General features: G+C 40.6%; 1 protein-coding gene across 7 annotated transcripts in view; it reads left to right on the forward strand.

Annotated features, from left to right (window-relative positions):
- The window catches only part of NRG1 (neuregulin 1), a 470,147-nt gene that overhangs the window by 315,067 nt on the left and 129,317 nt on the right, over positions 1 to 25,763 (forward strand). For 4 of the 7 annotated variants that reach the window (XM_084503262.1, XM_084503267.1, XM_084503265.1 and 1 more), the window contains 4 exons: positions 3,083 to 3,260; positions 9,523 to 9,647; positions 17,553 to 17,603; positions 20,430 to 20,480. In XM_084503262.1, coding sequence (XP_084359388.1) covers positions 3,106 to 3,260; positions 9,523 to 9,647; positions 17,553 to 17,603; positions 20,430 to 20,480 — 382 coding nt within the window. In that variant the 5' untranslated portion in view covers positions 3,083 to 3,105. The remainder of the gene's footprint in view (positions 1 to 3,082; positions 3,261 to 9,522; positions 9,648 to 17,552; positions 17,604 to 20,429; positions 20,481 to 25,763) is intronic. The other 3 variants (XM_084503261.1, XM_084503266.1, XM_084503270.1) reach the window with 2 other exon arrangements.

Consider the following 25,763-nt stretch of genomic DNA (forward strand, 5'->3'; position numbering starts at 1 on the left):
GCAGTGAGATGCAGGTGGAAAGGAGCCAAGCTGACAGGATATGCCTTAGGGACAAAGGAGAAAGGGGTAGAGAGGCAAGGGCAGGGAGGTGCTTCGGGAGGAGCAATGCCTAGTTATCATTATAAATATTCTTGACACCTTTAAAAATATTTTTTACAAGACAAGTTCCTGGCTTACCAGAACCAGAAAAACTGACACAGACTGTGACAAAAGTGAACTACCTCTTGCATCTGTGGAAGCCATAGCTTCCACATCTCAATCCAAATATACAGAGCTGTAGTTTTATCAGCACGAGCTGTCTTGTATGCCTGACAGGTCTGATTAGCTTTTGCAAAACTGTAGCTGAAAGGAAACAAACATAGTGTAAGTGAAAAAAAAAAAAAAAAAAAAAAAAAAAAAAAAAAAGAAGGGAAAAAGAAAAAGAGAGAGAGAGAGAGAAAGACACAGTCTCTTTTCTGTCATGTCTGTGAACAGCTTTTACTGCTTTCCCTGGAGAGCCTGCATGCTTGGACAGCGAGTTACTGTGAATTAGTGAGGGTCACTGCCATTGATTAAATCCTCTTTTATGTTTCCTGGTAACTCCTGAATTATGGCAAGAGTTGAGCATATTAATTTAACACTTTTTTTTTCACTGACAGTTCTTATGGAGGAAGAAATCTGCAAGTCATTTTGCACAGATAATATTGAATTAAAATAAAATTTGGGAACAAAATGGCATCTCCCTTTTATTCCCAGTTTTACCCTGCTATGTTGACAGGAAAAATCAATAACCAGTTGAAGTCTTTAGCACAAAATTTTGAGCTTTGCAACTGTGGTTATTCTCTTAATTTATTTGAGATATGGGATCAGGATATAATGAGTGAAATATATTCAAATAAGGAATACCATCTCTTTATTTCATACCTCTGCAGCTCCTTTTCTGATGTAGTGACAAAGGATTATATATTAGGTGACACAATGAAATTATTAGCATAAACCTCACTTGTAAAGGTGATAATTAATGCTAATTATTTTTGTTAGAAAAGTTAAAGGTTGTATCTTTCAAAAAATCCTTCCCTCTTGGATAAATACTTGAATATTTGCATATGTGCATATGTAATTGTACATGTATATACAAATAGATGCATGGACACACACACTATTACAAAAGTGTAAATATTTAAACACATTGTTAAAACAATATGTGGACATTCGTTCCATGGAAAGCAAAAATTATTATGGTAGCATTTTGGGAACGTGTTGGAATTTCCAAAATTGTCTTGGGGGATGGGGGCAGGAGAATGGAAACTGACATATAAAAACACATTTTGAGGGAGATTTCCTTCTGACCATGAAATCCTGGTCCCTGTTCACTCACCTGGTATGTCACAGTGCTTGAGGCAGCTCTGTCACTGCCCCAATCCCTGTGCCTGCCCCATGTCTAGAACCTCCACTGTGGCTCGATAGCCACACCTCAGTGTCTCTTTTGCTGTAGACCTCATTTTCCCACTGATGCTTATGCCACTCTGCTCTGGGCCCAGTGTCCAAGGAAATCAGAATACCTCTGGCTTCCCTGGGCAGTCCTGTGATGAGATCAGAAAGGTCGCCTCACATGTGGGACAGGCAACACTGCTCTCTAGCAGGCAAGCACATATCAAACATGTCTCATCATTTGATACACATCTCTCAGAATTAAGGCTGTGATGGTGCTGCTTGATTTTTGCCTGACCAGAATAATAATTAAGAGCAATTTACATCAGCAAGTCCCTACAAATGCGTGAGCACCAAACATCAAAACACCATCAAGCATGTTCCAGGGTGTCAAACACTTTTTTACACAGGACCATAGTGGAAACCTATTACCATCACAATGATCTGCATGTTGTAGAAAGTCATTTGGCCATACTGCCCATGCACTTCCTCAGACAATATTACAGCTGTTTAAGAAACAAACCAAAAAATAACAGTACATTATGCTAGAGGTGCTGCATGGGACTAACAGCTTCCTGAGGGTATAGGCTAACAATGGGGCACAGCTGAGCTGAGATAGACTCACATGCTGTCACCCATCAACTGACCAGATGTAACTTTCCATAATAGCCCTCCCCAGTTATGTGGTAAAGGTGTTGTATTGAGCCTCAGGAAAAATTAGGTGGTTTACCTTGCTACAGAAGCATGGTAAAAGCTGCTTTGCAGCTAACACGCTGGGTCAAATGAAGGGTAGCATCTCACAATGGCACTGTATTTTTGTGTAAATGCTGTGCTCAAAGACCAGTACTGGATAAAGAGTATTAGAGGTCTTTAGCTTAGAAAGTCCTAAATGGTTTGAAATTTATCTACAGAATAAATGCTATTGTTACAACATGGTAGAAATTGAGATGCATCAGCTGGAGCTCATCAGTGTGTGGGAGCTGTTGGCTGAGCATTTTCAATGCAGTGTCCCCTTCTGGGTCCAAAATATCCTTAATTGATATTGATTCTCTTGATGGACTTCCAAGTCCGTCGTCTCTTGCCTCAGGGAAAGGATGTAGCCAAGCTGAGATTTGTGCTAGGTATATAATGTGGGTTATAATGTTTGGCTGGAGCAAGAGCCCTTCCTCAGATTAGGGAAGCTGTTGAGCTTGTACTCTTGCTTTTAGCTTTTTGTCACATCAGCTGGACCTGGAGCCTTTGGATATCCACTGACTCATAGCAGTTAAAATAAATAACTCGTCAAGATGTCCTCCCTCTATATTACCTGCCTCGTCTGCCTGATGCAGTGTGCTGTCTTGTGTCTAGGTGCTCATGATCAACTAAGTGTTAATAGTGCTTTATACCATATTCAGAAATAGCACTTCAATTCTCACTCAGGCAGAATTGTCTCGTAAGACCAATGTAGGAAGACTCCAAAGAAACAAAGTAGACTGTCATTAGATACACGCTTATGCTTTAAGTTTGATGTGTGTTTACACACAACTGACCCTTACTTATTAAGTTCTGGTGCAGAAGCATTGCTTGCCTGGTTGGGGTTTTGCTGTCTGGCTTTGCCTACATCAACTGTGGTTAGCACTGTTTTCTTTTTTGAGGATGGCCTAATCACCAGCTCATTCTTTTATTTCTTTAGCAGTGCCTCCCAAATTGAAGGAAATGAAAAACCAAGAGGTTGCTGTGGGTCAGAAGCTAGTGCTAAGGTGTGAAACCACTTCAGAGTACCCTGCACTCAGATTCAAATGGTTAAAGAATGGAAAGGAAATAACCAAGAAAACCAAACCGGATAATGTCAAGATCCCCAAAAAACAAAAGTAAGTACAGAGACATATGTCACAAGTGGAGCTGGGAGGGGTGGGGAGAAGACTGCTCACAAGAAAACAAGCATTAAGGTTATTAATTGCGGCATCACAAAGCTAAAAGCTATGAGGTAAAGAAGAAGGAACTTTAAAGAAGCAGATGCTGACTTTGTTTTTTGAATGTATGGATGAAGTGGTAGTATGGTATAAATATTTCATAAATAATTTTACCTTTTCAATGCCTGTTTCTTCTCCGATAGCCAAAGGCTATCATCTTAACCAGTAAATCTTGGAGACAGGCTATTTTTAAACTACACATGAGAACAGAGGTACCTTATGTTTATTGTCTAAAATCCAAGAACATTTAAAATCATCAATGCAATGTGAATTTGGAAATATTTTTGAAATTTGCTTTGTAAACAATCTAGTCCTGAAGAAGGGCTGCATGCTTTCTGTTTTAGCTTCAAGTGTGATATGCAAGCTTGCAGCAGTCCTTTGAGAGAGGCATTCCAGCATATGCAGGACAAAGCACAAGTCCAGCAGATGCCAGATGAGTAGCAAAGGCTGCAAATCTCATCTTCCTGCCTGGTGGAAAGTGTCCCCAACACATGACTGCTGACCAGTGCCAAGGGATTGTGTGGTGCCCTGTTTCAGAAGGGCAGGCAGAAAAAACTATACAACCTATTTTCTACATTGATGAAGGAGAAGACTTTTGCTATGGGGTCTCTACCTTGTTATTTAGGCTTAGAAATTTTGATTGTGCCTGCTCCTTCACCAAAAGGCGACATGAAAATCTGTCTGAATACAGCCCTTCAACGCTTACTTCTGTCTCAATACAACGGTTCAGCTCTTACTTCTGTTCTTAGTAGGCAGTGGTGCAGTTTACTGCACTGGGGCTTGCCTCCCCTTTGTGCAACACACAGAGGATTTGGTGTGGACTTTACAGAAGATCTTTCCTCCAGGGTATTAAGTGCCCTCATACTTCATCAGATCTCACATCAGTAGAAAAAATAGCAGCCAAAATCAAACAGGTGCTTGACTTTCCAGAATCATTCCAGTTGAAAACTAGATGTTATGACTTCCCTTTTGGCTTTCTGTGCCCCAAATAAGGGCTGATGGAATATGGAAGGGGATGGACAAGCATCACTGCAGCTCTACTGCCATGGTCGCACAACTGGAATCTGCAATGTCTCTTTCCAGCATTTGTGAAATGGAGCTGTTCCAGGTGGCAGCTAGCCTGGCAAATTATCTGGACCCATTTAGAGGGCCATATGTCTCAGTCAGAGTTGCATTTTCAGTCTAGTCTGTACAGGTCAGAGCCTGACCCTCAAGAGAGTGCTGCCCGTGAGGAGCAGACTATATTTTCTCCTGTTACTTTTTTGCTGATGATGATTGACCAAACTCACTGGAGCCTGGATTTCATCTTCTGAGGCTGGGCTTTGTCAGTTCACTGTTGGGTCAGTAACTGTTTTGGCTTCTACCAGGCACCACGAGACAGTGGAGACATTAGCAGGGGAAGTTATTTTCTGGAGCTGAGCAGGAAGCGTTTTTGAAAACCCAGAACTCTACTAGGATGAATTTAAAATCTCTCAAAGTTTTGAGGAAGAGAGAGAGAGAAAGGAGAGGGAGGCAAGTAAGAGGGTGAGAAAGGAGCTGGCATAATGGACACTCACTGATAGCCGTTGATTAGACTATGTATGTGGAATATGTGAGGCTATTTTACAGGTTTATGTGCCAAAATACATCTAAAATTCCCCAAAAGATACAGAGAAAAAATACCCTATAAATTGTACCTCTTTCTGGAAAATGGAAATCTGAAGTCCTAGTCCCTCACAGTAAGTGGGCAGAGTGCAGACTTGGATTTCACACTGGTGTGCTATCCCAGCGATGGAGGTATCACTCATCCTTAGAATTTCTCTGTTCTATTTTCTGTTTTAAAACAGAATTTTCAGTATGGAAAAAAGAAGTCCTTCCCCTTACAGATGTAAAAATCACTAGATGTAGAGTACGAAAAGGGGGAAGACAAGGGTTGCCTTTGTAACCTTTGCCTTTGCTGATATCTAAAGCATTTACTTCGTCATTCTACTTGGAGATTTTAGCTTGGCGACATATGAGTGCTTTGTCATCTTTTCTTTTGCTGTTTATGTGTGCTTCCAGTATAAAGTAGATGCGAACAGCTTAAGAGGAGACAGATTTTTTGACAAAACTGGGACAAGCATGTGTTTTAAAGCTAGAGGAAAAGGGGTGAAAAGGCATTGCAAATGGGAATATAATAAGACATATAAATTAGAGTAAATAAGGTCACATTAAAAAATCCTATCTCAAATGAAAGAATATCAATGGTCAAGATGGATTTTTCTTTTTTTTTTTTCTTTTCTTTTTTTTTTTTTCCCGTGACAAAACATTAATAAATGCTTGTCATGTTCATATGCTGCCATATTGTTAGAGCTAGCATTTTAGTGTGAATTTGTTACTACTATCCAGGGTTGGGAAACATCATCTAGGAAGGCTAGCATAGCTGTGGAGTTGTCTAGGATTCATGTCTACTTTAAAAGTTGTATGTTTACAAAAAAAAAAAAAAAAAAAAAAAGCAAAAGCCAGAAGTGATTTCTGATATTTTTAGATTTTATAAGAAATCATGTTTCTCATTGTGTGATGGCTAAATAAAACCTGTTTATTGTGGGGAGAAAATAAAAGTTTCTGAACTCTGGATATTTATCTTTAGATTTTTAACAATTTGTAAAAAAATTCTGGCAGAATTATGAAGTGTAGTTCAGAGGCAGAAAATTAAGACTTTAGACTGACACCTGGAGCACACATGGAAAAGATGATACTGAAACTTGGTATTTTTGGATGTCCAGTGTGAATGCTACTGGTTCATAAGATTTGCAGAAGTGAAGTAGGTAGGTACTGACAGTATTTTCCTTTTTTGAAAAAGGAAAAAAAAAAGTTTGAAAGACTGTAATAATGCAAGTTTCCTTCAGACTTAGCCTTCTGAAAACCGGCACTTCGTTTAAATTGAACTTCAGGGATCGCTTCTCCAAACTCACTAGAATGATTTCAGGGTGGTTGATTCAGAAGGCACAGGGGACAGACATGCAATGACATTACAGTACAGCAGGTGAATCACACTAAATGACTGTGCCTCTTTTCATTCCTCTGGAAAGTCAAATGAAAATAAGGGTTTAACATTTGGTGAAAAGTGCTCTCTTTTTACCTCAATTTTTTTAATTAAAAGCATGCAGTAAGTGAGTTCCTGCTGCTCTTAGCACTCCTGGTGATTCACTATGCCATATTCTATTGATTTATCTGTATAGATAAGTTATAAGTTATTCCTCTGTGTCAATGGAGATAGAGCAAAAGTTGAACACTAGACAAGGCCTTTTCACTTGTTATTTAAGCATTCCTGCTGGTGTCCACTTGTACCAGTAATGTTTCATTTTCCTTCTCTGCATTTCAAGTTCAGGTAAAGACCTCACATTTTTCTGTTGGGTAGTAACCTGTACAGGGTCAAGCTCTCTTCATTATGTGAACAGGAGCTTCTGTATCAGGATTAGGATTTGGGAGCAGGAGGAAGGTGGTTGCTAATTCACCAAGATGATGGCTTTGGAAACAGCCGTTCATGAGAAAACTTCATATGCAAGTGCCCTGCAACTTGGGCTTCATCCAAGCATAGCCTGGATATTTGCTCGCAGACAGGGAATTCTGGATGACAGATGGAGCCTGGAAGCAAAATGAATTCAAGCAGTCAGATAAGGTGGGCTGGGACTGCATTCTGTGGATGTATTTTTTCTCTTTCATGTATGAATACAAGCTCAGCAGTGGTGATGAACTAAAGATATGTCAGAAGGAAACCTTAGAGGGAGAGGTATTTTTTGGTGTAGCATAGTATAGGTTGAGAAAATGACAGGCATTTCAATGTAAAATCTCTTAAAAGGGACTTTCAGTGAATACTGTGGGAGTACCAAATTGCTAGGGAGCTGCTTCATTTACAGCCATTAATGAGTCATCTTCTGTTCTGTTTTGAATTCTGTCCTGATATGTCTCGATAATATCCTTAAGATTACAAAATGTTGATCTTATTTGGCCTTCTTGCAGAGTTTTTCTACAAACAAGAATGAACTTGGATTGCTAGAAGTAGATTTGTAAACCATATGGTTGTTTTACCTATTTTAATGTCACTCTAAAATCATAAAAGGAAGTCTGACTTCCTTACCTCTCTCTGTAAGTGCAATGTAAAACAAAGAATAAAAATAGATGCATAAGGGAAAAGGAGCTTCTTCCTCTAAAAGCCAGGAGTTCCATGAAGGTTGTTTGCATCAATATTTCTTGATATCATAAAGGGGAAAGAGACTGCAGCAGACACAGAGTGAGTGCCCAAATAAAAGTGATATAGCTGCAGCTCTGCTTGCTTATCAAAGTGAGTTCCCAAAAGAACTGAGCCTTCTTATGTTTTCTTTTGAGGTCTCCTGAAGCTACAGCTAGCTCCCCCTACACACAAATGTCTGCAAGATTGGCTGAAAGAAACATGTGGAATATAGGAAATATCATATGTCCATGCAAGCTGTTAGGTGGCACAGACCACTGCCAGGTACATGAATAGGTGGCAGGAAGCATGAAGAGCAGATCATTTTTACTGTGGTATAAACATAGCTGTGAGATGCAAAATTCTCAGCCAAAGAGTCAGTAGCATTTGTCAATGTCTCAACCACTCCATTCTCGTGTATTCCTGGTTACCACTAGCTGGAGTCTGTTCTTGCATATTACCTGAAATGCAGCCTGGAACACAGCCCAGTTAATTAATTCAGCATCAGGAAGTAGCCTTAAAACATTACCTGAGAAGGAGCTCCAAATAGTCAGCTATTCAGTTATTTACCTTTTAGGCGCACCTTAGCAGTTGATAACGTAAGTTTGGCTGCTGTCTCTTCTTCGAAGGCCAGTGGCCTCAAGAAAGCAGCCTTCCTTGATGGCATGAAGGGAAATGTTTGTGATGGAGGTTTCTAGTAGAGCTGAGTGTTAGGACCTTCACATAGAGGCAGAGAAGGCTGAGTTGTCTATAACCAGTTGTTTGACAGTAGTTGGGATAGTTGATTGTGGTGGAGAGGGATGGCTCTCAAGTATGTGTTGGAAGCAGCACTGAGTGTTTTGGTTGCTCCAGAAGCCCTCCTGCTACAAGAGACTTGTCTCTGGTGTGAACTCAGCCCAGCTCAATGATACCCAGAAGGGATAACATGTTATGATGTCTGAATGAAGAGTTAGGAAAACATGGCTGTGCTGAGGCAAGGCAACTCCACAGATGTTGCTCACCTCAGCAGTTGCTGCTGGTGACTAAGAGTTTTTAGAGTGAAGAACCTCTGGCTCTGGGGGAACAGTCCTTAACTTTAGAGTAAGCCAATACAGGGAAACCCATGTTCAAGCACTCTCCTAAGTGACTATTCTGTGGGTAAATGAGGGGGCTTTGCAGCAGGCAAAAACTTCCCCAAAGCACTTATTTTAAACAGAAACTAGGAACAGCAGTAATTTGTATGTTTTCCCCAAGCCAGTCATTCTCTGCAGTCTAGGTAATGGGATTATTGGTATCACATGAGTTGGGGACCCCTTGAATGACACCAGAACATGTTTCTACCCAATTAATGGGCAGGCAGGAGTTCTGCATTTTAAAATCTAATCTCAAAACCTTGGAGACTGATTAAATTACATCTCTGAGCCAGGAACAAAATGTAGCTTCATGCAAATTGTGCTCCTGCCCATAATTTTTTGTTAGTGCTGGAAAGTGATTTACTATTGGGGTTTCAGAGGTTGTTAAAGAGAGTGGTGTGTCCTAATCTCATGATTATTTAGTCAGATGTTGGAAACTACGGTACTTACCCAGAACTCTGCTACTGGCAATATGAACCTGTAGGAAAGGATAATCTATTTTAGTATTACACCCATCTCCATGGCATCTGAATAACCAACAGTTCAGCTGAGGGAGGAAGGCTGTTTTTCAGAGATTTCCTTTAAGAACAAAGCTTCCTTGCAAGCAAAAAAAAAAAAAAGCATAAATAAATATCTTTAATTGAGTTAATTACTATGCCTGTTTTCCAGCATCTTTGAGGATAGAGGTTTTTTTTACTTTCCTTCCTTCTTTCAAACCTCAATAGTGTTAATCTGTCAGAGTATAAGAATGGAAGACAAGACTCTGCTGAGAGGTAAAAAGAATGTGTTGGTTCATGCAGTGACTGTTACTCTAATACAGGATGTTTACATGCTCTATTTTTTTTTTTTTATTTTGCAGGAAATACTCTGAGCTTCACATTTATAGAGCCACGTTGGCTGATGCTGGGGAATACGCATGCAGAGTGAGCAGCAAACTAGGGAATGACAGTACTAAAGCCAGTGTTATCATCACGGACACCAATGGTAAGGCTTGGCTCTTTATTTTACTATTGCATTCAGAAAGACCATGTATTACAGGTCTTTTGCCGTCAGGGCAAAAGGGACTGAAGGAGGGGAAAGATTTGCTGGTGAAAGTGGAAACACTGAAATCTGTTAGGTATGCTGAGAAAATGAATCAGGCCAGACTTAGCTACTGTGTAGCTGAGGTGCTTGGCTTTCCTTACCAGGTCAAATGGGATGTCTCCTATGAATCTGAGGAGAGAACACTTCTGTGAGACACTTTCCATCACCAAGTCTAAGACACAGTCTAAATAGTCAAGATAAGAAGACAGTGAAAGAAAGGGAATATTATTTTAATTATTGTATGCGTGAGTAGCAGAGGCACTATAGGGGGCTTTCACTTACTATAAAATGATTCTCAATCTGACTTCTAATCTAGAACTCCACTCTTTGTCTTTAAGTAATATTTGCATAGTTCTAGTTGGCAACAGTTTTCCTTTCACAGAGGTTGACAGTTTTATTTTTTCTTCATTTTTACCATAGCAAAGACAAAGGCATGAATATATTCAAAAGTGTACTATTCAAAGCCATGAATGTATTTCATGTACTTTGATTCAGGTACTATTTTTTAAAGTCATTTTGAGAGGAACAGAGATTCCTACGAGTCAGGTAGCATTCAGACTTGCCCAAATGATTTTAAATTATTTTATGTTGTTATTTTTGCAGAGATCCTTTTCATTCCACTTATGGGAAGTTCCAAATGCTTCTGACAGAATTTAGTGAGTGTTTTCTTGTACAGTAATGTTTTAGCAGTACTGTTTCTTCTTGAGAGTGTTTTGAAGGCTGTGGTTCAGCTGGAATCTTGTTTCTTAAGCATGACATTTCTAATTCAGTTCTGATAATTCAAATTCCTGTATCTAGCCAGTTGTGAAGTATCAAACAAACATGCTGTCATTAGCAAACAAAGCATATGTTCTGTGTGTACATGAGATGGGTTTGAAGATGTTGTTGCAATGGGAATTTACCACTGATGTTTTTTTCTGTTCCGCATTGTGCCCTGAATCAGGATATAGGCATTTCAATGAATAGGAAAACAAATGTGAACCTTTGCCAGTGGGATTTCTCTTTGGCTATCTGCTGTTCTGTGGTCACACAGTGGTTGCTTTACTGTATTCACATCATGTATTTGCTATTCTAATTTATCAACTGAAGAATCCCAAGTGCTAAGATTTCACATGAGCTGTCTGGTATTACAGTCTTGATCAGATGTCAGGAGACTCATATAAAAGATCAAGTGTTATTTACCGGAATGTTATTAGGAGCAAAAATGGGTAGGTGTTTCTGTATAGCTTTGTAAATGCTCTTGGTTTCCATGAACACAAATTTTGATTGCTCACTAGCTGCTTACATGGAAAACTCCTGTACTATTTCCAAGAAACTGGAGTTTCCAAAACTCAGCTGTAGACACTGAGCCTGAAAAAAAAATAAAATAAAATAAAATAAAATAAAATAAAATAAAATAAAATAAAATAAAATAAAATAAAATAAAATAAAATAAAATAAAATAAAATAAAATAAAAAGTGTGGGCATCCTCCATTACTTCCTCATACAAAGAATAGTGACCTGGCTGGGGAACACACTTGGGACTCTATTCCTATGCTCTGTGACATTAATTTTTCAACTTCCCTTTGGGTTGTGCTGAATGACAGAAAAACACTCTTACTGCAGGGAGATGGGAGCTTGGTTTGGAATGAGGACATTTTCAGACAAACCCTTCAAAATGAATTCATAACCAATATGTTAAAATTTGTCTAACGTTGTTGTTTAAAACACAGCTGTGCATGCAAACCCCCTTGATAACAGGTAAAAATCTAAAAAGTCAATCTAAACCTGACAGCTGGGTCTTTTTTGTAAAGATCTGAACTGCAACATCGCAGTGATACTCGATAATCTAGAATAAAGCATGGCAGCATTCATTGGATGAATAAATCAATCATGCATATTTGGTTGCCACACATACATTTGAGCCCCCTCCCCCCCCCCCCCCCCCTTGCTGTTGCTTATAAATTACTAGTACAATAGTTCCTGTTTTGTTTTTTTTGTGTTGTTTTTTTTTCCCCCAAGTATGGAATTTTCCACCTGGTCTTGAGGAACAGCATGGGCAACATCTGGTGACTTAAGAGCAATGGATCCCTAAGGCCTCAGAGGGCAACATCTGCTTTACAAACAGGGACAGACCCCCTGCATGGGTGACCTCCTCACCCCTTCTTCCCCTGCATTCCCTGACCTCTTCCCCTTGCTAGCTTAATGACAGATTTGGGATCCAAACTTGGTAATGAGCCCTGAAGGGTAGTCATTACTCAGGTCCCATATATATCTGTGTGGTCCTGCCCTATTCATAGTGTGTGTGTGTGTGTGGGGGGGGGGGGGGGGGGGAGGGAAGGAGGGAAGCATATTTAGCACTTATTTGTTATTTTCTGACAATTGACATTTGGAGTAGGACTGGTCCAGGGCAGCCCAGGAGCTGCTGTAGAAAACTAGTGCGTGGTAGTGTGTGGACTTCTGAGAAGGGTGAACCTCTGCAGAGTAGGCAGGGAGATTTCATCTTCCCATCTCCAACAGATAGAGTGACAGAGGGGTAAAGACTTGACTTTCCTGTGGTCATACTAAGCTGCTCAGCTACATGTACCCTAACTTCAATTATCCACTTAGTATCCACCATGGGCACCTGTATGCTCACCTGGTCATGTTTATTATGTGTGTTCTGCTATCTACAACCTTGATCCTCCTTTCCCTTTATGCTGTGTACTTTAAGACCAAGGATAGATAAGGCAATTATATTTCTGGACATCAGGTTATTTTTCTTTCCACTAAAATATTACTGTTTTTCAGTATAAAAATTCTGTGTTTAATTCCCCAGGATTCTGTCAAAGTTTAACTATTTTGGTAGAAATTTTCTTTGCTGGTGTATGCCACAAAAGAGAACTCAAAGGCCGGACTAAAGGTCTATCTAACGTGATACCTTATCTCTGCTATCAGCTAGCAATGGATATTAAGAAAAATCACACAAAGAACAAGACACACAGCTTTTACACTAAGGTCCTACATCTGAAAATGAAAAATATTTACTCCTTGATCCAAAGCATAAAAAAGGAGTATTTCTTAATGAAAACACTGTTTGTTTGTTTGTTTGTTTGTTTTTTAATGAGCAAAGCACTTTATTTTTCCTTAACCCTATGCTAGGAAGGATAACTTTCTTACTGAAACAATAATAGTCAGCGCAATAACTCCTGTCTTTTTTACTGCTACAGTTATGATTATCATTGCTATTACTTAAAACTGCATTATTTTCTCTTACAAAAGTTTTCACTACGTATGAACATACACACAAAAAAAACACATGCAGCATATGCACTGTTATCCTCCATAGACTTTTTTTTTTAAAATTTTTATCATTTTTACTGAAAAATACATAAAGCCTCATCTATAGAGCCACATCTATGGATTAAAAATGCAGCAAATGTAAAAATATGTAAATAAACTCTGGAGTTTTTTTCATGGTTTGTTAGTTTGTTTTGCCATTTTTAAAAGCAAGCAGTGGGAGTTATTCTGTTCTCTTTTAAATTTCTAACAAGTATAACTTGCCCACAGGATATGAGCTTCATTCTTACTTTCCTTCACTCTTATTCATGTATACTCCCCTAAGAAGGATTATAACGGAGGTTGGTTTAGAGCCATGAAGTTCTTCTGGCATTGTGTAAATAGCACATAGGTTTTGGTTGTGTGGTAATAGCTGCTTTTTGCATTTTGTCACGTTAGCGTGGCAAAGGATTCTTGCAGTGAATTTTTTCATGGCCCTTATCATGAACATAAGGCCTTAGCTCAATAACAGGTACTGAGAGTATACTTGCTACCACAGCCAAAGCTTTCAATTTTATGTTTGAAAACTTCCTCGCAAAATGTCTTATTTAAACAACAAGTTAAGTGACCTTGTTTTCTAAGTGTTGAGCACGCCTCAGCTACAACTGAATCTGGTGTCAGTCTTCCCCTTTAAAACCTATTGACCTAAATCTTTTGTCTCACTAAGGAGATTTGCTGGCCCTACTGTGGCTCAGCATGCAGAAGGGTGGATTCCAGCAGAGGTGCTTCAGAAGCTGGCAGTCTTTAGTATTTGCAGTTGTTGGGTCATGGCAGGGCACTGTGTGAGCTCTCATTGTGCACATCTTAGGCAAAATGAATTGACACTATTTGAGTCATCCATAGGAGCGGCTAGGACCACTTTGCCTGAATTGAAGGGAACAAGAAGTGTTCGTGTGATAGGTGCAGGTAACTCAGCTGTGGGTAGAGGTAAGCCATGGTAAATTCGTTAACTACAAAGGCAGTAGCTTGCATACGCTTCTGATTTTGCATCCTTAGGATTTGCAGTTGTACTAGTAGAGTGGAACTCTATGGTGCTATAATGGTACTACTCAGAGTTGCACAGTAGCCAATAGACATTCACCATTCATTAAAGTTTATTTTGTGACCATGCCCTTCCTCTTCTAAAGGTAGCCAGTGGCTGATCTTCAAGAAGATGGCAGAGAAATATGCAATTAAAAATATGTTGCATCTAGTACCTATTGAGCATGTGGCTAACTACAAAATACCTCAAATGCAAGAAAAGTTCCTTCCTTCTCATGCATTAATCTGTCTGAGATTTGATGAAAGCAGGAGTGGTTTTCTTCTTTAACATAGATACAGGTGATCTGGGAGCATAGATTTTTTTTTTTTTTTTTTTTAATACAGTAGGCTGACATAACGGGTCAGATTCTCAGTGGGTGTAAATCATCATTCCTGGATCAGTGTCAAAGAATTGGACCCCACAGTGGGGGAAAATAAATAAATAAATAAAAATAAAAATAATAAAAAAAAAAAAAGTTGCCATTGCTCAGTTTGGCATAGGAATTTCCCTAAGAATAGATTTGAAAGTTCCTTGCAATTTGACAAATTTGAGTCCATTGTTTCAGAAAGTCAGTGCTTTTCTCATCTGATTTTGGTCAGTACTTTCTTGGATGATCAGGAAAAAGGTAAAAAGCATAGTATTTTTAAGAAAAAAGACACTTCTCCATGTCCTTGACCACACCTTCTACTCACCTATTACTTTATGTGCTGAAGAACAAATAAGAGGGTTCAGGTACTCTTTCTTTCTCTACATGTATGTAGGTGGGTATCTAACTGACAAAATCAATGCAAAAGGCTTAAGTCTTAAATCACTGCCAGAAAGTAAACATCAGTATGACAAGAAGTATCTTTGCAGCTCTCACTACCTGTGATGCTCATAGTGGTTGACTCCCCTTTACAAGTTGTTGTCTGGGCCAGGGTCCTCAGAGACACTTTAAAATCTGGAACCAGAAAACGTGAGATCAAAACTTCGATTTGTTGAAGGAAGCTTTTTGTGTTAGGTCTTTGGCACGTTAATGGGAGAAGGAAAAAAAAAAAAAAAGTGCTGTGGGGGTATAAAGAAAGGGCTCTTTGCAACAGCAGCTCTGTGCCTATTAGATGTTTGGTAATCCCCATAAAATAAATAAATAAATAATGGTTCTTTCCTGATCAGGAAAACCTCTTGCCTCCCTCAGCAGATCTTGTTGCCCAAGCATGAAGACGTTCCCTCTCAGCAGCCCAGGTAAAGCTCCCTGACTGGGAGGATGGATCAAGAGTCCAAGCTCAGCAAGAGTGCTGTGAATCCTTTACATATTTGGAGGACTCTTCTCCATCTTGCCAGAAGAGACTGCAGGAGATGGAGCTGGCCAGTGTGTAAAGGAAATGGGAATAAGAGACTGCAGGGACCTGTTGCCAAAAGTATCCCCAAGCAAGGATTTTGTGTTCATCCTTAAACATATTTCCTTAAGAAATCCCCAGCACAATCATCTTTCAAGAACAGTTACCTTACCAAAACTAAATGCTTCCTAGAAGCTCCAGCAGACAGAATTGGATGGAGCGTTTGAGATTGCTGCTCCTCATGGGGACACAAGCTGTGGTCTCCATATCTCAGCAGACCACAGAAACGGCAAGTACTATGACTGAAAAATATTTCTGGCTTTTCTACCTCTGGCAAGTATTGAAGGTCCCCACAAGCAGCTTCATCTTGTTATCCACTGGTTTGTTGTGTGGATCTGTGCAGACCTTCTCAGATGGAGTAAAATGCCTCTTTTACAATTGTGGTATACTTTCCTCAATAAGCAATACACACAAATTTTGTGTCTTTCAAATGTTAACATCCACTGGTAATGTTGCTAGCATGAATATTACTAACAGGGATTGGTAATACATAACTTTGACAGGTTTTCTAAATGTGCTTCTTGACACATCTCTGGTGTGGGAGGCTCCAACTATATTTTCCACTGAAAGGGAAATTTCCCACCTGTGTTTGTAATGACACAGCTGATCCTGGGAAGGTGACAATAAGAAATGCTCCAAAAAGCTCAGCATGGGCACTAAATGGAACATGGTTTCTTTAACTGAGAAAGAAAAAGTTGCTCCAGTCGTGCCAGATGCTGAGCTGCTCAGCTGTCAGACCTGTTCTGTCTTCTATTATGACTAAGAAAGGTTAATTGCTCAGACACCCTCAGTGTACAACAGTAAAATGCTTTCATAGCCAGCAAATGGTCCTGAAAGTTGCCTGGCTGTGGGCCACAATGTTCCAAGACCAAGTGCAAAGGTTTTGACCTTAAAAATTTTACTTATGATACCAGTTTCCATGCCACACACCATTCGGTATCAGACAAATGCTGCATAACATGTTCTCTCACATTAGTGAGGTGAAAAAGGACTGTATTGCCCAGACAAACAAGATATTTGCCAAAGAAACCTGGACCAAAAGGGGAAAAAAGTACAAAAGTAGAAGAGCTAACAAGATATAAATCAACGCACAGGCTCATCACAAGTTTAACAACACGGATCCTGAGAGGAAGACAGTTGGACCATGTTTTGTCTCTATTCAAGTCTGTGTGACGTCTGAAGGATATGAGCGGAGGAACACCTAATCCAGACACAAGAACATTCCTAAATTGCCTTTTCCTAAGCCTCTTCTGAGGCTTTTTCTCACCTTGTTTTGTTCAGCCTACTAGAGGATTCAGGGTGTGCCTTAAGAATTCAAGGTGTTCAAGTTCCATCCATAGATCTCATGCTTGTGCAGCAGGACTGAGCTGCACAGCTCTGAGGTGGGAAACTGTTGTGAGAATGTTGAGAAAACTGAGATGCATGTGGCTTGCAAGGTCAGCAGTGCACAGACAGATGGATGGTGTTGTTAGCACAAGGTCACTTCGGTGCAAGAAGTCCATGGCAGTGTGTCAATAGCAATAACACATCTCAGTAGGACCAGGATGGAAGAGCAGCTTTCCTCCTCTCTTCAGCAAAGCAACTGATTTCCGTCACAGAGCCCCAGTAGTCATCCCATGGGAGGCTGGGTTTGCATGAGTGACTTCGAAGATTTCCCTGAAGTGGCAAGTGACATTATTTCATGTACTTAGCAGCAATTCAAGTGATATGAGCAGGAACACATCGTTGCAAAATTTAACTCTCTAGAAGCATAAGGAGTGAATACTCACACTGACACCTTCCAGAAGCAGAGCCATCTGTGTGATTTCTCTGGTTGCCACTGATCTGTTATTCCCAGAGGAAAATGAGAGATTGAAAAACTGGCTTTTTTGAGAAGTAACAGACTTTTTCTTCAGCCATACCAGTAGATGCCATCGTTTTTCACTTTTTCCCAAAAGGAAACTTTTGCAAGTTGGTGTCTGATTGCAGCCTCTGCCACTGAAGCAGAGTCTAAGCTTGCTTCTTTGAGCACCTTTTTCCTCTTTACCTCCTCCATTCTTGGCATTGAATGCTAAGTCAGAGGACAACCTGACTCCACATTATAACTTCTTGTTGCCTCTTATGTTTTCCAGAGAGCACCAGCAAGATACCAGTCTCAACAGAAGGGACAAAAACTTCTTCACGTAAGTTCAATTAACAGAGTCTTTCTCTCCTTTTCTTTCTTTCTTCCTGAAACTGCTTCTGCAGCTCTGAAACTGCTTCTTCTTAGCACACATCAAAATTGCCTGCATCCAGAGCCTCAGCACCTGCATATGACCCTGAATGCTGGAGCTGTTTCAGGGACTAAGAAATGAATGAAGAAGGGCTAAGCATACTCTTTGGTATCCTGGAGCTGTACTGAGGATGCTGATTTGGCCTGAGTTTGTCAGCCTGCAGCAGACAGTATAAAAAGTATTTGAGCTGTTAGGACCTGTGTTTTGAAAAGCACTTGTTGCTCCTGTTCTTGTAAATCCTAGCAGCTGCTTATAAACTTGAAGAGCATACGGACATGTTGGTGTTTCCTCCAGGAAGTCTGTTGCCTAGACTGCTCTGTTCCTCAGGGCTCTAGATAGATTTCCCAATAGCTTTTTGGGGTCTGTGAAGGTAGACAGGTAGCTCATTGTCGATAGTTTAACCACTTTTGAAGCTGCCTTTATCATAATAGGAGCCTTCTCCAGACAGTTTCCTTTTCGGATGGAGGAATTTTACTTTCAGCATCCAGCCTGCAGTTATATATTTCATACCTCCAGAGTTACTCCTGGAAATGACCCCACTGAGAAGTTACTTTATACATGGTCACAGTACCAGCAGTTGTTTCTATTGCTGAGCTTGGCTGAGAGAAATGTGGATAGGCATGTGTAAGCCGAGCATCCCAAGGATTTACAAGATGCACATATCCTGCTTGGCAAGGAGGCCAGGGTCCTGCTAGCTTTTTGAGAAAGCTATGTCTGGCAGAGACAGGTTTTAGTGAGAGTTGACAGTGTTTGTGGGCTAGATCAAGAAAAACAGTGTGATTGCCAGATTTTGCATTTAGCATGCCTGCAGCCTTTCCTTTGATGCATCTGCGTGTGTGGCGACCTACTTCTGAAATCTTGGCACCACTGCCTGACAGAAGAGCCATTGGATGTGCCCATATTCTTTCATGTTCTCAGTAGGGCCTGTCTCCTGTGCTTCACTGGATATGTATGAGACCACATAGCTAATAGCAAGTGTCCAGTAACCATTGGAACCATTTTTGTTCAAAGAAGGTGACATGCTGGTCACTGACTCCAGCGGGCTCTCCTTGTCTTCTCACTTCTGCAGCAAGAATATAGACCCTGCACTTTGCTCCCTTCTTTCCCATGAAATAATTTTCTTCTTCTTGAGTGGTCTGTTTCCCTGCCTGTATCCCTTCCAGTGCCTGCTGTTACATTACTGTTCTCTTCTTATATTGCTATTGTGTCACTGGAGAGAAGGAGGCGGGCACGTTCAAAAGGCTGGCTTCATTCCTGATAAATTGCTGCACTTGCCAACACAGTGCCAAGCAGCGCATCATGCTGTTGGCCTGAAGGAGAGCAGAAAGCAATAAGTTCAATGGCTGCTTGTTGAAATGTTCTAATATGTATCTCCATGGAACTCTGAAATAGTCTTTGCCATGTGACTGGATCAGAGATCTGCTCAGTGCCAAACCCACCCAGGTGCCATTTTTCCCCCTGGGCCCAGACCAATTCAGCTTTCCCTGCCACTGCAGTATTCTCCTGCTGGCCAAGAGTGTCTGGGGTTTAGGGCATCACTGACTTTTTCTAGGCCTTGCAAATCTTAATATATGATGTGTGTTGCCTCTGTAATTGAAGATAGGCTGTTTGTAAGATGCTAGTGTATAAATTTCCAGGAGCTACGTCTCTTGAATAATTCATCTTTTCTGCTTCATGTGACATGTTGCTGAATATTTTGCTAAAGAGCATGCAGAATGCCTGACCTACTCCTCGTGATCCTCAGGCCAGTTGTTAACTGCCTCGACTTCATTCCTCTACGCAGTGGCACATCAAATTGCTGCCTGAAGCTAATGGCTCTCTTGCGGACTCCTCCTTCCACCTGACAGTACTCCTCAAGCACACTTCTCAGCTCTTTATTCGTGCACAATGCTATGTTCTGCTGGACTCAAGTCAGTGAAAGCCCATGTAGCCACCCAAACGCCTGGCCCTGGCTTGCTGTGTGGTTCAGTTTCTTACTGATCAGGAGGTTCAGCCCCAGTTGACAGACAGACACACAGAGGCTGTCATGCTTTTCCCATTCACTTTTCTGAGTGCTGCCTTTGTGTGATTTCTGTTGAGGTCTGTTTCCTTCAGCTGTCCTACAAGATTATTTGCCATCTTGAGAATGCTTCTTCTTTTTCCTTTCTTTGCAACCACTTTGGTGCTGGTGCTATGTCCAGTTTTGGTCTGGAACATGTTCTGCTCGCCTTTCCAGTTACATATGCCTCCAGAGCTGGCAACACACATGGACCCTGCTCTCTGTCAAGCCACAGAGGTCCTTAGCCATAGCTGTGGTAGCCTTGGAGTCCTGGCTACCCATTAAGAGTAATGAGAAAAGAAGGTACGCAACTACTCTTTCCTGAGTCAGCTTGTGGAGCTTCAAGACACGCTGCTTTCCATTTTCCTCCAATGCTGTCACAAACAGCTGAAAACTTCTCCCAGGACTATGGAGCATTTTCTGCTGTAATTGATTATTCACAGTGTGCCTAGGACATGCTGTACCGACTTTGAAGTTCTTTGCTTTCTGGACCTATCTAATTTTTTTCCTCTGCTTTGGCGGGTTTCTGATTACTGCAAAAATGAAAAAGAAAAAAAAAAAAAAAAAAAAGAGAGAGAGAGAAAAAGAAATAAGAAAAAGAAAGCTCTTCTTGGGGAAGATGTTTGAGCTCCTCCAGTATAACAGCGTAGCTGTGGTTTTATTCTTACAACTTTGTTGTTACCTTCTGTGTGTTGCAGAACCCATGCTTAGGATACGAGCTTCAACAGAAGGAACAAATACTTCCTCCTGTAAGTATATACAAGTTGTTTAAATTATTGCTGGCAAGCTCCTCCAACACATTTTATACTCCATAGCTCAGCAAACAATGTGCTTCCATCTAAAGCTACAGTAAGGGATTGGGAGAGACTGAGTGGGATTCCTGGACCTACAGATATGTCTTCAAAGGGTTGTTATTTCTTATTATATGCATACATGTGAGTATAACTCTCAAAGTCATGTCCTTTGCAGATTGAGGATCTAACCACCTTCCTTTGGAAAGGTCTAAGTGCATATTTGGGCAGGGCAAAAAGGGAGGAAACTGCTCAAGTGTTTCCTATCTAGAGTTCCCTTCCCTGCCTTCCCCAGGTGATGTGTGACTTCAAAAGTCATCCCCTCTGCCTCCACCTACACCTACCCTGGTCCTAGGGTAGCTGGAACATCACTGAAGCCACCCATTCCCATCTGGAGTGGATTGCCCTTCAACCCTGTGCCAGCTGGTGCATGTTAGAGCTCTTCAGGGTCCTCCCCTTGTACTAGGCTACCCTTGGGAACAGAATGAGGAAGGCGAGGGCACCTCATTGTGCATCTTACCTCTGCTGGGACAGAGGACTCTTGGGAAAGAGATGGAAGGTTGTTTCTCTTCTCATCTTGGTGGCACACTGGGAGTTTCCAACTCATGTGTGATGAAGGTGACTCTTTTTTTCCTCTGTAGTGATGTTTCCCAGGAAAGCGTGCTTTCCAGTCATTGTGCTATGCACTTTCACCCTTGAAAGCCATCAGGCAGAACCTTCCAACTTTTATCTAGATCCAGACCCCCCACCTGCTCAGCATGGCTTTGTGCAGTCTAGGAGGACACTTCATACAATAAAAGTCAGTGGTGTTGCAGGAGGTAGGATGTTACCTTCTTCTATGCCATTATGTATTGCTAGCTGCCATACAATGTGATGTCAGGTAAAATAGACCAGTGTTGTTGTCATTCAACCTGACAGCTCCAGTGTTCCTATAAGATATTGTGTGTGCTCTGTAGTAAGCTATACATAGATGCCCTTAACTTTCATCTCATAGCTACAGTAGCTGCAAAAGAGGAATGGTCAAGGCCAAGTCCCCTGACACAGCATTCTGAACATTTTTCATATTTTATATGAGACACAGAAGGTTTATTTTGGTAGATTGTCTTCTCAGCTATTAGCCTGGTAAGTGTTGTAAGTGTGTCTTGAAGGAATTTTAGAAATCTGATACGTTATTTTAAAAGATCAAAAAGCTTTCTGACAGCAAGGTGAGAACTGTACATGCTTTTGGTCGCCTTTTTCCTCCAAAGTATAGCAGCAGGGAAGGCAGAAGTAAATCCTGGATCAATTTCAAACAGTTACTCCTTTCTGTTCTGTTCTCAGTTGAATTTATGTAAATCGGGAGTAATAGTATCCAAGTCACTAAAATAAGTAATGGGGGAGAGAGAGCAGCATTGGACATTGCTGTCTATCTGCTGTAGCAAAAGTACTACAAAGCAGGAGGGAGCTGATGTTTATTGCTAACAGATGTGGACGTCTACTCATACTACAGAGCAATGAGGGAATTGAGTCCACGTACTCATTCTAAAGTTGCTTAGGGCTTTGCTTTTCTGAATTTCAGTGGGACATGTCCATTTCACACTTGTCACTGTCAATCTTGTAACAGCTACAGGAGATAAAATAAACTGTTTCCTTCCACTTCTCAGACAATAGCAGATGTTTCAGAGAACATGCCAGCACTGTCACTGTTGGCCAGACGCTGGGAAGGACCTGAGAACAACAGATTGATTAAGTAGGTTCTCTCCCCCGAGCTTTCACGAGTGAACAGACATGTGTCAGGCTTTCCTTTTTTGGGAATTCCAGTGACAGATATTCAGAGCAAAATTTTCAAAACATCCCATCTCTGCAGGACACTCCACAACTGACTTCCCTTTACTCCTTTTATGTGCACATGTACTCCAAATGTTTTGAAAGTGTGAGTCTCCATGCTGTAGTAAGGGAGAAGAGGAAGATACAATAGGCTGATTAGTTTTTGAGTAAATAATCCAAGAGTGGTGGAGAAAATTTGTGCTTTTGTTTACTGTTTCATAATGTAAGACTTCGTGAGACTTGCGATTGCTAACAATGCCCCTAACAGGTAGAAATGCTTCCAACTTCCTGCCATCCCACCCCTAGGATCATACTGTTTATTTTGTACTGTGTAATATTGAAATCTAAGTCAGAACTTTCATTTTCCTTAACTATGGAGTTCTCTGTGTTTTTGTTTGTTTGTTTGTTTGTTTGTTTTTCTTGTTGAATGAAGTGAACAAACCAACAATGATTAGAGCCCTGTGTGCTCTTACTACCAAGGACTGCAGAGGTCATTCTTAAGCATATCAGAACAATTTGAGGATGGAAGACGTTTTTATCCCCTTTCAGGGCTGCAAAGTGCTGAATCAAGTCTCCTATAACACTGTAACTTTATTTTGCTCTGGAAAAAGTAAATCTGATACTTCACCCCAGTGCCTTGGTTTTATAGGCTCATTCAACTGTATTCAAGACTAGAGAAGGAAAAAGTGGAGGTCTTTTTTCTCTTCTGGGTCTTGTTGTTAAAGGAATTTTGGCCTTTTACTAAAAGGCAAAAATAGCATACATATGGCAGTCCTTTTATTTAGAAAAGTGGTCCCAAAAGCTGCATTCTTGTTTGTAAACTTGAACGTACCTGGAAAGAAATGCAAAAGCAATGAGGCTTCCAGGCTTAAAATCATCAGCACAGCACACAGCCTCCTGATGGAGGTATTCTGCTGATGGAGGTATTCTACAGGAATATACTGAGGGAGTGGGGGGTGAAGAGGAGTGGCTGGCTGCAGGGTGTCTATGCTGGTCACATCCCCTGTTGGTATGGGAATGATCTACAGCACGGTGCAGGTGTATAGATCATCATAACTCAATAGCTTAGTGTACAGTTTCTAAGATCAACAACAGTTTTGAAACCCATGCTTTGAGGGTTAAAATGAGTATATGGGAAGGTATTTCTGACTAACCATCAGGGAGAGAAGCATTTGCTTAGTTGCATCTTGCAGCATTACCTACATGCCCTTGTTTGTGCTGCCTCAATAAGGGCAGCTTCCCATAATATCTGTGGAGACACATTCTCGGGAAGAGACAGGGCATCTTGTGTAGTGCCTGCTCCAGAACTGATTTCTTACTCTGGCATTCTCAATTCAGATTGTCCATGTGTGCCAAATGGTGAGCCAACAGCCATAAAGATGGATCTGCATGGAGCATCTTCTCTGTTTTGTGCGCTATAGTATGGTACCCTCCTGGGGGACATGAGTGTTGATGGAAAATGGGTGGTAGGCTAGTCCCACTTTTTCAGAAGAGTGCAGAGAAATTTTCTTTAGATGACGAAATGTTGGTCATCTGTCCCGTAGGTTAATGTAAACTTATTTTCCATCAGACTTTCACACAGGCCTTTTAACACTATGCAGAGAAAAAAAAAAATAGTAGTCAGTTTGGACTTCTCATCTCTTCTCTCTGGAATTAATAATTTGCATGCTCCAGGCCTGGCATAGCAAGATACCTTCTTGGCATTTCGTGTTCTCATAGCACAATAGCAAATTCCAACCTGCATATTAAATAGAAAGCAGATACAGCACACAGCATATAGCCCTTTTACCTGTCACATTTTATCATGTAAAATATTGAGCTGATTTGTAAAAATGTTCTGTGATGAACAGTAAAACCTTCTCTGACATGGTGTTAGGATCATCAGTTTATAGAGTGTTTTTAACAGGAATATTTTGCATCTGCAAGGCAAGAAGCCTGGCCAGTAAATCATCTGTGTCCTAAAATCTTAAGAGCCAAGTTAAATTTCTGCTAGTTTCTGCTTTCCTTCATCTGCTAAATTGGGCCTAGTCTTCCCCATACTATTTTATCTAGTACCTGACATCATTTGCTTTCAGAAAGCATGCATGTTGTCCAGGAACCATAGAAACATTAATTGTCACCTCTAGAAGACAAAAAGCTTTGGATCCTGATGATACAGGCTTTATGTGGCTGTTTCTTTTGTCTTCAGGATTTTTATCCAAACCTCTAGATCAAGAAAACACAGAGTGGATAGTGAAATTTTTCTCTGAGGACTTTCCTACTTTCTGAGGTCTATGTGAACTGCAGTCCTTTCAAGATATAATATGACTTTGTGGTACCTTACAAGATATACATAGTATATGCATAGTATATGCAAAGTTTCTGTACTAAATTAGTTTCTTCTGGTTTGTTTGGCTTCGTTCAAGTGAAACAGCAAAACTGTTTTAGGAGAGTCCAGTAACAGGGCAGAGTCACTTGGGAAGAGGATGGGAAGAGGAAAATACTGTAACTAATCAGAAAAGCTCAAGGAATTCAGATGGTGGAGGCAATTATTCAGGTCAAAGTCAGACTCCTGACTGACTCCTTGCTCTTACAAGACATTAGTCTGACATCCTCAACTATTGGCATGTAATTCACCCATTTTATGAGCTCAGAGGCTGCTTCTCCAGGAAAACCATATACCTGATGAGTTGGTGGGACAGTGGGTCACAGGAAAGCACTATATCACATCATGCATTTTACTTTATTATTTCAATGTTTTTATTTTCCTGAATAATCAGGTGCAGAGAAAATACTCTGCACTGTTGTAAGGATACAGTGGGTGATTAAGGAAAGGTCAGATGACTAGTTCTCTAATTCTTGTGTAAAGTAAAATTAATTTAAGTCTCCTGGTTAGTGGAATGATGCTTATAGAACAAAGATCCCTGTTAAAATATGGTAGGGCATTATTTTCCAGTTTCTTTCTCCACAGTGGACACTAATCACAATTGTCAGCACAGTGGTGATTTCAGCACCCTTATGATTTGATCTGGCATGACAAATCCTATTTCCTGTGTTTAAATTTTGCAGATAGGGCAAACTCATGTGAATAGGTAATATTTCCCAGAAACATGGCTTTCAGCCTTTATGTGGCTTTGGTCTAAGGCTGTTGTGACATTAAATGCCTGCTTCCAAAATGCTTAATCTTGCAGGGTTCTCTGTAGTTACGCTCTTGGTTTCCTAGCCTTGGTCTTCAGTTGGCACTGGGGACCTGAGCTGGGTTAGGCAGCTCCACAGGGTAGACTGCACACGTCAAACTTATGAAATAACACCGCTACTAGAAAGTCAGTTTTCTTCTGTGCTGAGGTGTGGGGATTTGGGGTAGTTTGGTGGTTGGTGGTTTGTTTTGCTTTATTTTGTTTTGTTTTGTTTTCTGTCAAAGGTCACGGAGGTAAAAGGCAATGAGCAATATCAACA

Source organism: Aythya ferina (assembly GCF_964211825.1).
Source record: "Aythya ferina genome assembly, chromosome: Z".
In the NCBI taxonomy this organism is placed as follows: domain Eukaryota; kingdom Metazoa; phylum Chordata; class Aves; order Anseriformes; family Anatidae; genus Aythya; species Aythya ferina.